This window comes from Pezoporus wallicus, unplaced genomic scaffold (genome assembly GCF_028554395.1).
Source record: "Pezoporus wallicus isolate ANWC-B61680 ecotype Strahan unplaced genomic scaffold, APGP_CSIRO_Pwel_v1 contig_2025, whole genome shotgun sequence".
Lineage (NCBI taxonomy): Eukaryota > Metazoa > Chordata > Aves > Psittaciformes > Psittacidae > Pezoporus > Pezoporus wallicus.
The window spans coordinates 5,349,267-5,363,119 of NW_026640253.1; the positions used below are offsets into that span (position 1 = coordinate 5,349,267).

Consider the following 13,853-nt stretch of genomic DNA (forward strand, 5'->3'; position numbering starts at 1 on the left):
TGTGAGGTTCTGAGTGAAGAGCAGTAAAGGGGCAACACATGTCCATGTGTTTTCTTTCTGTTTCTCTGATATACTCTGTGGGCTTCTGTCTTTGCTTTGGACAGACTCCTTTCTGCAAGTCTTTCTGTTTGTGCTCATTTCCCACCCTGTCTTCCACATGTGGCAGGGACAGATGTTACTCCCAGGCATGAGCAAGCAGACAGCAGTGAAAATCCCCAAACCAGAGTGAGATGAGTCCAACACTTCGTTTCCAACACTCCTTTTCCAAGTAACAGCTCCAGTTGCAGTGCGGTAGAAGGGTGACTCAGGTTAGGAAAATGGCAAGGGTTTGCAGGGGTTAGGCATGGACAGCCAGGCAGCTCAGGAAGATCCTGGTGTTATGGTCTCTGCCTCACCAGAAGGCAGCACATCTGTATTGGAGTAGCTGGTGAAAGGCACTTGGGCCTACTGATGGAGCTGGAAATAAGAAGCGAGGCCTTGGACAGGCAAGCCATTCTTCAGGCAGACTGAGAGGCAGGTGATGATTGCCATGAAACTGTGAACAGTGAGTGCACTGGAGGAAGGGCTGCTGTGGCAGAAATGACAGTGTGCTGTGAAATCAGTATTTCTGTTAAATTCATGAGTTTTAAAGTCCAGTAGAATGATGGGGATTAGTTCCTAAGCTTGTACTTTTTGTTTGGGTTTTTATGTATGTTTTGCTTTCTGCTGCCTGGACTCGCCATCTCTTCTTTAACTCCGTCGGTGTCCAGTGAATTCACAATTCTAATGGTTGCCAGCAAAGTTATTTTTGTGGAAAATTGACACCTCCTGAAGCAGCATTAAAATACAGTGAATAAGGAGTTGAAATAGACTTGAAACCTAAGTCAGAGCTTAAGACAGAAATTGCTTCCTCAACAGGTGATAACTACAAGGGAAGTGCAGAATAACTACGTAACTATTATACTGAGTTTTGAAAATGCTACAGCTTAGTCATTGTGGCTTTTACTTATGTTTAGCAATTAAAGATTGCCACAGTTTGGGATTGTTTCAGTACCTCAGCAGGAGAGTCTTTTCTACTCCCTTGTAGAAGGTGTAAGTCCTGCAGCATAAAAGCATCCTTCCTTCTCAGGAGACTCTTATTTAAGATGTCAGAAATAAATTTTCCATTATGGAAAAAATGCACGCTATAGATCTGTTGCTATCTGTATGAGACAGTCATACTGACTAAGTAAAGATGATGCCAATGCATTCACCACCTCTGTAAGGATAGGTGTCGAGGCAAATGTTGAGATGGAAGAAAAGTTGGTGTGTAGAAGTGCTGTGTTAATAATGCTCATTTCCTTACATAGGAGGCTTCCTCTGTGCTACATAAACAACTCAGAATTTAATTTGGCAGGTAATTGTCCATAACACTACTACTAGCAGTTGGAAATCAAAATGAGTTAAAATAGTTTTATTTGACGGCTACTGCACTTACAAACAGAATTATTGCTTTGTTTTTTCTCTATACACAAAAACACAAGGTTGGGTTTCCAGTGTTGGCTTGCGATGAAGACAAGCCACTAGACATGTTGTGACTGGTCGACATGCACCCCAAGTCCTATCTGATCTCACATCTGGTTTCTGAAATGTCTTTCTGTTTAGAGTCAGAGAGAACAAGGTCAGAGACCTGGAATTAAGTCCAGCCCTGCAAAGGGCTGTGGTGCTGTGTTTTCACCCCTTCCTTTTTTTTTCTTGCAATTCTACATCCTATCAGCAGAAAACCACAACCTTTCCCAGAATGAGCCTCCCAGTATTATCACTTCTCTGTTTCCAGGCTCCTCCAGGGCTGATAGGCAGGGCCTTTTTCCAGCCAAAACAATTGCTAATGGAGATGTGAGGAGCTCCATTAAACTTGGAGTGATTATTCATATGTATAAAATGGTTCTGTGTTGGCAGAATCAGAGCCCAGGGCGGTAGCTCAAGTAGTAAAACCAAAGCAGAATAAAACTGTTTTCTCCAGATTTTGCCTGGTACAAAATCAGCACATTTGGGTAAGCACAAGGCATTCACAACTTTCTGTAGCAGCTGTAGAGGGATAGAGCTTATGGATGATGTTTGGCAAAGTTTCTTAACCTGCAAAATTAATTTTAGTTAAAATTTAGCTCTTTCAACAAACGTTTGAGAAAGTACCTGTGTATGTGTTTGCACTTAGGCAAAAGAGTGTTTGTATAACATCTGCAAAGCAGAGAACAAGTGGGCTTGAGGGATAAAAGGTGCTAGTGCTGGATTCCAAGGGTGGCTTTGGCCAACTGAATTTAGTAGTTGTTAGTCCCAAACTGGCCTTTATCCTGCTTCATAAAAGAAGGGTCCTTCTTCAGCTTGGAATAGGGAAAGGGTTAATCTTGTGGCTATTTCTTGTTTAAACAAATGCACCTGAGTAAATGAAAGAACTTTTTACTTTACTGTGCCTTTTTCGTACCTTTTTAACAGAATACTTAAATTATTATATAAAATATTTTTTTATATAGGTGAAAGTTTTATGTTACATATGAACCAGTCAGACGTTGGACCACCCTTCAAATAGCCTTGGTTTTCCCTTTCCTGACCAAACTTACATAAAGTTGTACAAGCAGGTGGTTTTCTATCCCTTTTCCTGTCTCACTGAGAGCTGTTAGAGCGAACACTCATTTTTTTGCAGCCATTATGGAAAAAAACCCTTCATCCTGAAAACAAGTTAATAAAAAAAGCCGGGGGGGGGGTTGGGATGGAGTGTGGGGGAAATCTAGTGTTGGCGTAGAAAGCCAGTTAGTCATATGCAGGGAATAGAAAAAGAGAGCTATGAATGTGAAGGGTTGGATCTGATTTCACAAATGTCTCTCTGACATGGGAACTCCAATAAAACTGAGGAGGCTTAAGGAATGGGGGGGGAACAAATGGTTTCAGAGCTAGATCTAGACATAATGACTTGCTGTCAGGACCGTCATATGTGTGAGCAATGTGTCATATGTGGTCCCAGCAGGAAGCTAGTAACACAGCAGAGATCAAGGGCGTACTAAATTCCAATATTTGTAATACTTGGTATTAATAGTTCTAGTTTGGCTTTTGGGGTACAAAATAAGTAGTCGTGCTCAGTGATGCTGTGGGAAGGCAGTTACAACAAACTACAAAGAAAAGATCCTCTGTTTGCACATACGAAAACTGCACATTGACATACTTCCAGGTAGATGGGTCTGAAACAGTGGCAAAACCACCATTGCATGCATAAGATGCTTAATTATGAAGGTATTCAGGGTATTTGTGTCTGTATCCAGGTCTGGGTGCCAAAGTTATGTGTATGCAGGGGTAGGGAGAGATCAACACCACTGGAGCTGAAGGATGGCCAGCATCTGTTTCCTTTGGGCTTTTATAATTCAGAATTTGTGGAGTAATGGGGAAGGCACTAAGCCTCTGTGCAGACTGAGCCCCCCTACCTTACCCTTCACTGGCTGACTGAACTTAAGGCGTACAAAGAGTAGACGGTTGTTGCATGTAAGCAAGAAGTGTATCTATTTTTGTGTCACTTTTTCCAGTTTCATATGTAAAAAAAACCCAAACTGTATGCTAGTTTTGTTTATCTGTTTACATGTGTTGGCAACAGAATAAATTATAGTGAACTGCCAAACACAAGCTCCATAAACATGCCCCAAGCAAAGCAGTGGCTGCAGACCTTACCCTGAGGGTCTATACCATGGCTTCTACTTTGAGTCTTGGGGCTGGGGAGTGTTTCTTGGGAGAGCTGCATTGTAGTAGTTTGGAGGCTGGTGTTTTCAGTGCCAAAGAATTGTCATCTGGCCAGTCCAAGCCACTTCACTTGCCATAGAAGCAGAGCCACTTTGGTCACAGACCATTCTAAAAGCTGAATGGCTGGTGAATGGGTGAAATATCAATAATCCCTACTTCACAATATAGCAGCTCTTGCCATAGAACAGTCACAGCTGGAATGCAGCTGGGGTAAGCACGTCACAGCGTTACACTGGTAATAAATGTTGCCGTTGCCATTCGCAAGACATCCCTGTTGGGTGACAGTAGGTGCACGATCAGCTCCTGCTGTAGAGCACAGCAGCTGGGTTGTTGCACAGTCACCTCCTGCAGTTGCAGGAAGAATGGCTTTTCCATCTGAGAGGTGGTAAATATTTTATCCTTTGCTTTGCTTCATGTTAGTAATTAGCAAAAGCAAGTCAGACATGATGCTCGCTATTCTTCATTCCGCTGAGTGCCAAGTCATATTTAGAATAATCTTTGTTGGTTACCTCCACAATGCAGTATTTGAACTGGGTTAAATCCCAGGAACACTCTTATAATGGAAACCAACTGGGCGTAAATGAATGCTAGCACCTAGGATGAATGTGACTGCTTCGATATCACATGAGGAAGGAATTGTTTGTCAAACAGCTGTGACCGTAATGAGAGAGAGATTCATAATGGGTATGTTAAGATTTACCTACCCAGTGGTAACTTGGTAATCAGTGCAGAGCATGGACCAGAAGTAATGTGTAGCCCCTTTCAAAGCACTGCACGCTGGATTGCTGGGCACTAGCTAGATTTTGTGGATGGTTTGAAGCTGTAGCTGCTTGCAGAAGGTGTCCTCATGAGCCAGCACAAAGCTGACAGTCTGCGAGTATGGTGTAGTCACAGTCAGAATATGGTTGTTTCCCCACTGAGAAGATGAACATTTTATTAGTTGTAGGAAATTTAAATTAATGGAAAAGAAAATTGGGTTGGAGTCACTGACTCAGCATCCTTAACAATTATTATATACCATCAAAAGCAGCTTTTGGGGAAAAAAGAAAATGAATGAGGCCCTCAGAGTTGTACGAAATACACTTTTCAGTTGTACAAAGAGTATGCTCTTTGCAAAGGGAAGAATTATCATGTATTAACATCAGCCCACTCTTTGCTGAGTAATCTCTTTCTATAAGCAAAAAATGAGCAATTCAGGGAGAATGCACTGTTTCTTTCTAGAAATAGTTCTTATAATCCTCATTTCATATTTAGGCCTATATGCAGCCTACTCTTGCAGATCTAAGTCATTCTTTGTTCAATAAGTTTGTGAAAATACATATATAAAACTTCAGATGAGCAGGGTACAGTGTTATTTATATTTGAAGGAACATATCACTTTACTGATGTTAAGTTACATGTTTTTGGTATTTTGCACACTAGCATGGCACTGTCTTCCTGCTACTTTTATGAATACCCTGAGTGTGGTAGTTGAGGGGAAATAACTAACGTCTGAATTTACTCACTGCATAATTCGCTCCAGAAAAAAAACCATGTGCTCCTTTCACACATCTCTGTAGATGTAGATGAACTGACCATGTTGTTTCCTCCACAGATCCCCAAAACAAATCTGAAGTAGGTAGCTGGCAGTTAGTAGGTATGTTGAATGCCAAGTAAGAAAAGATAACTAAAATCCTAGGAAAACAGAGCTAGTTTATATGAATTACAGAAAGTACATGGAAGCATCATTACATGTAATTATCTGATTGCCAAAAAAGCAGAGCATCAGAATTTCTCCCTGAAGTGTTCCTACAGTGAGAGAAAAACTTTTTATTTCATTTCAATGGCAGCAGTGAATTGCTGAATTAGTCTGTGAGTTTTAAAGGAATACTTTACCCTAGAAATAGGCTGCTTCTCTCTCCTGGTGCTTTTTCTTCTTAGAGGCAATAATTGCTGATAAGTAGATCTTGTAACAAAACTACAATATAAAGTCATTTTAAGCTAATGATTTTGCCATTGGATGCTCTGTAAATGATTTACATTTTTATTATTTGCACTGTGTTATATACTTACCTCCTAGAACTAAATTATATATATAAAATGGCTCTGGAAGCTATCAGAAGAACTGGCTACCCTGGATTTGGAGAAGGCTGAGGTTCTGAATGACTTCTTTACGTCAGTCTTCACTGGCAAATGCTCTGACCACACCACCCAAGTCTTGGATTGCAGATGCAGGGACTGTCAGAATGAAGACCTTGGACCCACTGTAGGAGAGGATCTGGTCTGAGACAGCCTTAAGAACCTGAACGTGCACAAGTCCATGGGACCTGATGAAATCCACACGCGGGTCCTGAAGGAGCTGGCGAATGAAGTTGCTAAGCCGCTGTCCATCATATTTGAGAAATCATGGCAGTCAGGTGAAGTTCCCGACGACTGAAAAAGGGAAATATAACCCCCATTTTCAAGAAAGGGAAAATGGATGACCCGGGGAATTACAGACCAGTCAGTCTCACCTCTGTGCCTGGCAAAATCTTGGAGCAGATTCTCCTGGAAGGCATGCTAAGGCACATGAAAATCAACAAGGTGCTTGGTGATAGCCAGCATGGCTTCACTAAGGAGAAATCCTGCCTGACCAATTTGGTGGCCTTCTATGATGGGGCTACAGAACTGATGGACAGGGGTAGAGCAGTTGATGTCATCTACCTGAACTTGTGCAAAGCATTTGGCGCTGTCCCGCATGACATCCTTGTCTCTAAATTGGAGAGACATCAATTTCATGGATGGACCACTCAGTGGATAAAGAACTGGCTGGATGGCTGCACGCAAAGAGTTGTGGTCAATGGCTCAATGTCCGGCTGGAGATCAGGTGGGCTGATGCCAAGCTTATGAAGTTTAACCATGCCAAGTGCAAGGTCCTACACCTGGGTCGGAGCAATCCCAGGCACAGCTACAGGTTGGGCAGAGAAGAGATTCAGAGCAGCCCTCAGGAGTCAATGGGTGATGGTCAAGGAGAAAATGAACATGAGCCAGCTTCAGTGTGCGCTCGCAGCCCAGAAAGCCAACCATATCCTGGTCTGCATCAAAAGGAGTGTGACCAGCAGGCCGGAGGAGGTGACCCTGCCCCTGTACTCTGCTCTTGTGAGACCTCACTTGGAGTATTGTGTGCAGTTCTGGTGTCCTCAACATAAAAAGTGCATGGAACTGTTGGAACAAGCCCAGAGGAGGGCCATGAGGATGATCAGGGGATTGGAGCACCTCCTGTGTGAAGGCAGGCTGAGGAAGTTGGGGCTGTTCAGCCTGGAGAAGAGAAGGCTGTGTGGAGACCTCATAGCAGCCATCCAGTATCTGAAGAGGGGCTATAGGGATGTTGGGGAGGGACTCTTCATTAGGGACTGTAGTGACAGGACAAGGGGCAACGGGTTAAAACTTAAACAGGGGAAGTTTAGATTGGATATAAGGAGGAAATTCTTTCCTGTTAGGGTGGTGAGGCACTGGAATGGGTTGCCCAGGGAGGTTGTGAATGCTCCATCCCTGGCAGTGTTCAAGGCCAGGTTGGCCAGAGCCTTGGGTGAGATGGTTTAGTGTGAGGTGTCCATGCCCATGGCAGAGGAGGTTGGAACTAGATGATCTTAAGGTCCTTTCCAACCCTAACTATTCTATGATTCTATGAATATATATATATATAGTATTTTCTGGAAATCATTGCCATTTTAATGCCTCAAAGAATCAGAAATATCCATACACCTACACATCACAGCAACAAAATTACAAAACAAAAAAAAAAGACACCCCCCTGCCCCCCCCCAAAAAAAAAACAACACACAACCAAAAGAGAGTACTAATTTGTTCTTAAGTAAAATAATAATTTTTTTTTTTTAATGCTTGAATGTATTACTTGACTTGCATGGACACTGAATAGAAACTTTTACTGGCAAAGTAGATGCATAAAATCCTAATAGAAGTCAAGCTTCTGACTAATTCTGTATTTACATCAATCAATGCAGAAAGAGCTTGAGAAATATAGATGTGATATGTGGGGTTGGGCAGTCTGAAAGATATCTAGGAGGAGAATGGGGTGGCTGGGGATGAGGCAGCTTCATCTCCCAAAACTCCCATGGAGAGTACCAGCAGGAGAAGGAGCCCTCTTCTCCCCAGTTTGCTGGTTTGCCTCTCCCTCCCCATCCTACCTGCCTTGATGGGCTCCTTCACAGGTGGCTTTTGCTAGCGATGTTTATGCAGCAGACTGCCCCACAGCTATGCAAGGAAACAGTGCAGAGTGAAGGATGTAAGTCCACAGGTGGTAGAAAGCCTGATTTCCCCTGGATTTCTGCCCTGCAGCTGACAAAGCTGTCTGGTCACTAGGACCTCTGTGAAGTCTCTTGGGTATCTGGGTTCCTCCATGCCTAGTCAAGGATGTGCTCTCACTGCAGGTTTACTGTCTTTTGGGGCTTTTTACATTCTGTCTTGATTGCTGAGTCTCATGGTATCATCTAGGTCATTCCTCTACCTCAATAGGGCTAAGCATAGCTCCATCATACCTGAGAAATGTTGGTGTCACCTGTCCTTAACAACCTATCTTCCCCAGCAGGTTCTTTAGTACCCCAGGCTGATTGCTTCTGATGTGTGACTGTTGGTAGGGCCAGAATGGTCTTCCAAATGCCCAACCTATGGTTTTCTTGCTGCAGCTGAGGCTCTTTGCTTCTTGCCCCATCCTTGGTAGAAACAGCCAAGAACTGCTTCTCTGCTTTGCTCTTACCTTTTCCTTGTTTGAAAGTGGTTATCTTCTCACATCAGTCTTCTCCAAATTTAAACAAACCTAATTCCTTTCCTGGTAGGTCATGTTTTCTAGATCTGATAACTTTCTTCTTCTGGATTCTCTCCAGAGCCTTAGTGCTTCAGCTGTGGATTTGCACTGCTGAACAAAGCAGAAGGAAAATCCCGTGGTCCTGTAACTTTTCAAACCTTGAAAGAAAATCTGCCATCTGCAAATTTAGAATTAGTTGGGTTTGCTCATCTGCCCATTATCATCTTGATGTTCATAAAAAACTGGTTGGATTCTTGGTCACATTTGTTTTTTATATAACTGAAGGTAAGATGAAGTTGTTCACGAACTAAAAATAAAATGTTCTTAAAACTTCAGCACATGAAATTTTCACATCAAGAATCAAGATTTTTCCAAAAAGCCTGCTTCAGAAATTTTGGGCTGTTTGTAAGAATTATTTGGTAGCCTTCTGCAGCCATTCACAGCCAGAAGGTCAGCGTGGATACTAACATTGGTGCTTTATCACCTGCAAATTCTTGCAGATGCCACTGCAGATTATCTCAAAAATACTGCACTTGTTCCCCTTCAAGAAGATGCAGTTTAGAAGTCTGGGGACTTCTAAAATACTTTTTCTCAGACATGTGTCAGAATCAAGTCATGTTTTAGTCTTTCTTGTATTCCTGCACCAGTACCTGCAGAGCATTAATCCTTCTGCAGTGGTTATGTGATACCTCAGTGAAGGCACCATTCAGCAGCTGTACACTGAAATTCAAGAAAGTAAATTAACTGAACAAACAGAGAAAACAGTTTAACTTTTTGCAAGGTGCTGTAAAATAGGATTCAGCTCTGATGAGCTTTGGAAGACAGAGTTTCCAAGTTAATTCATTGTGCAAGTATTGAAGGATACGAAGCATATCAAGGCGTTAAATCTGCACTTGTCCTGCACTTCTATGAAGAGCTATTGATCTTGGTAGTTGGTCTGTGAGAGCAGCTTTCTGGGCAAGTCCAGGTTTGCACTGCTCATAAAATGAAGGCATAAGAGAATGTTTTATGCAAGCAAAGAAATCATTCACTTGATAAGATGTTGCAGACTACCATTTGGTTTTAGTTGCATTCATTGGTGTGATCAGCTCTGACAACAGTTATCCTTGTTTATGTGAGTTTTTAAAATAACTTTTGAAGTTACTCTGCCTGAGTGAACATAATGAAAATAAGTTGTATCTTGTACTTCATGAAGCTGTATTGAATGGATTGGCAATAAAACATATTTAGAAAATCCAGTATTGTCATATAACCATAGAATCACCATTGCTAAATGTAACATTGCGTTATTTGAGGGGGGAACGTACCTCTGTTGTACATAGAAAAATTGTCTTAACTACAGGAGAAAACCAGCTATACCTACAACTGGTTTAACTGGAGAGAGTAGAAAGCAGCTGGAAGAAAGATGCATTCATGCTTGTAACCAGAAGAGCTTTACGCACAGGGGAAGGTGTCTTCAAATATGTGAGAGAGGACTGGTGTTGAAAGGGAAACTGAAGAGAGTCCTAAACTGCAGCAGCGTGCTTTAAGCAATCTTAGAAACTACAAAAAGGATAGCAAAAATCTGTTTTTTGTGCTGTGTTTGTTTTTGGTTTGTTTTGGTTTTGGTGGGGTATTTCTGGGTGGCATAAAAGTGTTTTAATTTTGTTAACAGAAAGTACAAGCACAAATTGTTTCTCTAAAAGTTAATGTGATAAAAAGCAAATACAGAACTCTTCAGCTTGATCTGTTGATCTGAAGAACTGTGTGCAATCTCTGCTTTTGGGGCGGATGGGGGGGGGTTAATTGCTTCCAGGAGATTAACTCTTCCTCCACTGAAAGTTGGGTATTGTAAGATTTGGAGTTCACATATGTCAGGAAGGCTTGCTTTGCAAAACACTTTTATCAGTTTTAAGTTGGACTGTAAGTTCACATTTTTCACCTGAGTTACATAGCTCATTGGAAATGTGCAACAAAGCTCATCTGTTGACAGCTTATATTAGTTTTAATAACCACATTGAACTCCAGCGTAACAGGTCTGAAATTTTTCATCACGGTTGGGTCCATAGAATTCAAATGGAGGAAGTGGAATTGCCTTTTGATATATAGAGCTGAGCTGGAAGTGATTAACCGAGTAGCTCATTATTTTCCTGAAATAAGAGGGAGACATTTAGTGGTTGTAATACAAGGTTTTTTGGTCCTCTAGCTTGTTCTGCAGTGTCAGCATTCACCAAAATGGAAATCGCTAAAAGCAACCTTTAGTATGAGAGGTTTGGTTTTTTTTCTAGTAGGTTGCTCCCTGCCCCTGTTGTACAGATATTCTGGAAGCAGCGCTTGGTTGTCTTATATTTTAGAGGCTGGAATGGTAGCTACTAATGCCTCAAGATGGTATCCAAGTGGGTAAAAAGGAATGGGAAGGGAGATAACACATTAGTGAAAATTCACCAGTAAACACAACGCAAGATGTAACATGAATATCAAGTAACATTAATTACTTTAGAGCCTCTCTGTTTTCCTTGTGTGCATTTTAATTATTATTTCAGCATAATGTAATAACAGGGGCTGGTTTATAAGATGATAATAAGACTCGAGGCTATGACTGTGGCAGATTTTGTAAGCAGAGGGTGGTTGGGCTGAACGAAAGATGCCCATGGCTGTGCTGTGCACTGCATGCCATTGTGCCTGGGATCAGGAAGGGGAAGGATTTCCTCCCTGAGTCACCTTTGAAGAACTGACCCAGTAAGCAGTCCCACTTGGTGCTGTCTTTGGTGAAATGCTAAACTGTGGGTTTTGGTCATGTGAGGCCAATAAAATCTCCAGTAGCCACTGCACTGTGGCAGTAAAACTGAAACCCCCCTAATTATCCCAGTCAACATTCAATTGCCTCTCATTTACCTAAAATTCCCCCTGTATGTGAAGGCTTAAGTGCACATGATTGTTTCAGTCAGTATTGCTGTGTTTATGTTTTGACTAAATCTTGCATACAAGCTTCAAATCTTGAAAGGGTTGAACCAACCCTTCAGCCTTCTGAGAATTATGAAGCATGGTGTTTCACTGTTTTACAAAGGTTTACATTTCCCTTTTTGTGATGAGATTTAAAAAATGTTGTACGTTTTGGATTTCCCAGAAAATAAGTGGTGTGTTTGGCTAGACTTCCCACCCATTTATCAATTGTGTGTGGTTCCCTGTGAATCCATCTGCTCCTTCATTATCAGTTATTAAAAGGCATTCAAGACTCTGATTAGCCTTGAGATTACTGGTGGGTATGCACTAACATTTTCATAAATTGTGCTGAAATATTCAAACCAATGCGAAATTAAGAAATGTTTCTGTAGAAACAGACATGTGAGTGAGGAAAACAAAGGTTTGGGGAGTTTATTTTGCAGGTACCAATTCCTCTGAGCTCCTGTGAGAGCCTGGGGAAGTGGAAATACCCCATACCTTGCCTATCAGACTGGTAACGTTGGTTAGTTTCCTCAGTTCCAGGCCTGTTTTCTTTTGCAAGGCATTGTAGCCTCTGAGGGACCGGACTGTCAGGTTTTGGCTATCTCTAGTGATTGGTTGGTTGGTTAGTTCTGGTGAGGGCTGCTGGAAATATTTCTTCTTTCAGGGACTTCTCTAGCCCAAAGGTTTTTCATCAGAGCTGCCACTGCCTGTGCTGTACAGCACCCCCTTTCTCCTCTGTGGGGTGAAAGCCATTCTGCCACTTCTCACCTGTTATGACATACTGAGACCCCACTGAGAGGCGTATCAGTGTAAGGATGGAGATGGGCAGAAGGGGAAGCGCCTTTACTTTCATCTCCCCCAGCAGAATGAAAATGTTATAGGTTAGGGTTTTCTGAGTATTTAGCTAACTAACTGGATTTTTAAGTGCATGTGCAGCTCATGCATGCATGTTTGAACACTCCCATCCGCTTAGATCAGTTAAAGTCACCAAACTTCTTCATTTTTCAAAATAAAACTGCATTATGCCTAGACATGTTGAGCCAAATCTGTTCCTGGTGTTATTTCGCTTGCTTCCCAAAGAATTACACCAGAGGTGAATTTGGTCTGGTATAGCAGCTTTTTTGCCTGGAGCAAGTCTTTATAGCAAAGTTGTATTTCTCTCAAAAATATAAAAGGAACACTGACAGATCTGCAGCTCTGGTGGTGTGAGCAGGTGCAGCTATATTAAATTATTTCTTATTAAATTGATTCAGCAACTTGAAGCTTGTAATTTTTGTTCTGCTATGGTTCTGTGACAGAGACTTTTAAAAACAGGCAAAGTATTTATCTTTTCTTGTAATTCCTTTCCCTGGTATTAAAATCTTGAAGATTTCTGTTAGTATGTAGCCCAGATTCTGACTGTATTATTTATTTGGGTAAGATCTGAAACTTACAGCCTGTTCCAGTTAATCACATTGAGCTGTGTCATCGCTAGTGTAATTCCATTTGCTCCACTGACATCCGGATGAATGTGAACAATAGTTTTTGCTTTTGTTTTTAGGTTTAAGTGGTTTTAGGCTCTGGTGGTCGCTGCAGCATAAACTGGTGTGCTTCCTTTCCAGCCAGTGGAAGTATGCTGATTTATCTCCGCCTGAGGATCTGGCTCGTTATTTTAAGGGTGCCAGTCTTCAGCTGGATGAAATGTGCCACGTGCTGCAGTTTGTCCCAGTATTAAGACCCACTTTGACTGTGAAAAACAACCTGATGCTCTGCACACAGCAAATGTGGTAGAGTTCCCCTTCAGACAACTTACCTTTCCATCTCTGCTGATTTGAGGTAGAATGGTTATTAATTTTTTACTTTTCCTGAGTGCTTCCCATGCTTGTGTAATTGCTGTTACTGCTCAGCTGCTGTTGGCATCAGAAGTAGACAGAAATGCTTGCCTGAAGTTCCATTTCTTTAATGCCTTTTTGGGTTGTTTGTTTGTTTGTTTTGTAGGTTTATATCCTTTAAGTCTCCAGGCTTAGGCTTGGAGACCCCAGCCATCACCATTGAGCCCAGCAGCTGGAGCGGCAGCGAGAGTCCTGCCGAAGATATTGAAAGAATGAGTGATTCTGCAGATAAACCTATTGACAATGATGCAGAAGGTGTCTGGAGCCCTGACATTGAACAGAGCTTTCAGGAGGCTCTAGCTATCTATCCACCATGTGGGAGGAGGAAAATCATCTTATCAGATGAAGGCAAAATGTATGGTAAGTGGTACCCATTTAGCTGTTGGAAATTATTGTCCCAGTGAGAACTGCAAAGCCCAGATTGTTTTTACACAAAATCCCTGGCTCTGATTTGGTATTTTTGGAGTAAATCTTGAAGGAAATTTGTGAAGTTGAGGGAGCTTAAGTGGGGTTGGTGCTTTGTTCAGGACTGT

The 13,853-nt window shown here is 41.9% G+C and overlaps 1 protein-coding gene across 7 annotated transcripts in view; it reads left to right on the top strand.

Annotated features, from left to right (window-relative positions):
• Window positions 1–13,853, top strand: part of TEAD1 (TEA domain transcription factor 1) — a 162,687-nt gene that overhangs the window by 42,414 nt on the left and 106,420 nt on the right. For all 7 annotated transcript variants that reach the window (XM_057418298.1, XM_057418297.1, XM_057418303.1 and 4 more), the window contains one exon: window positions 13,427–13,680. In XM_057418298.1, coding sequence (XP_057274281.1) covers window positions 13,533–13,680 — 148 coding nt within the window. In that variant the 5' untranslated portion in view covers window positions 13,427–13,532. The remainder of the gene's footprint in view (window positions 1–13,426; window positions 13,681–13,853) is intronic.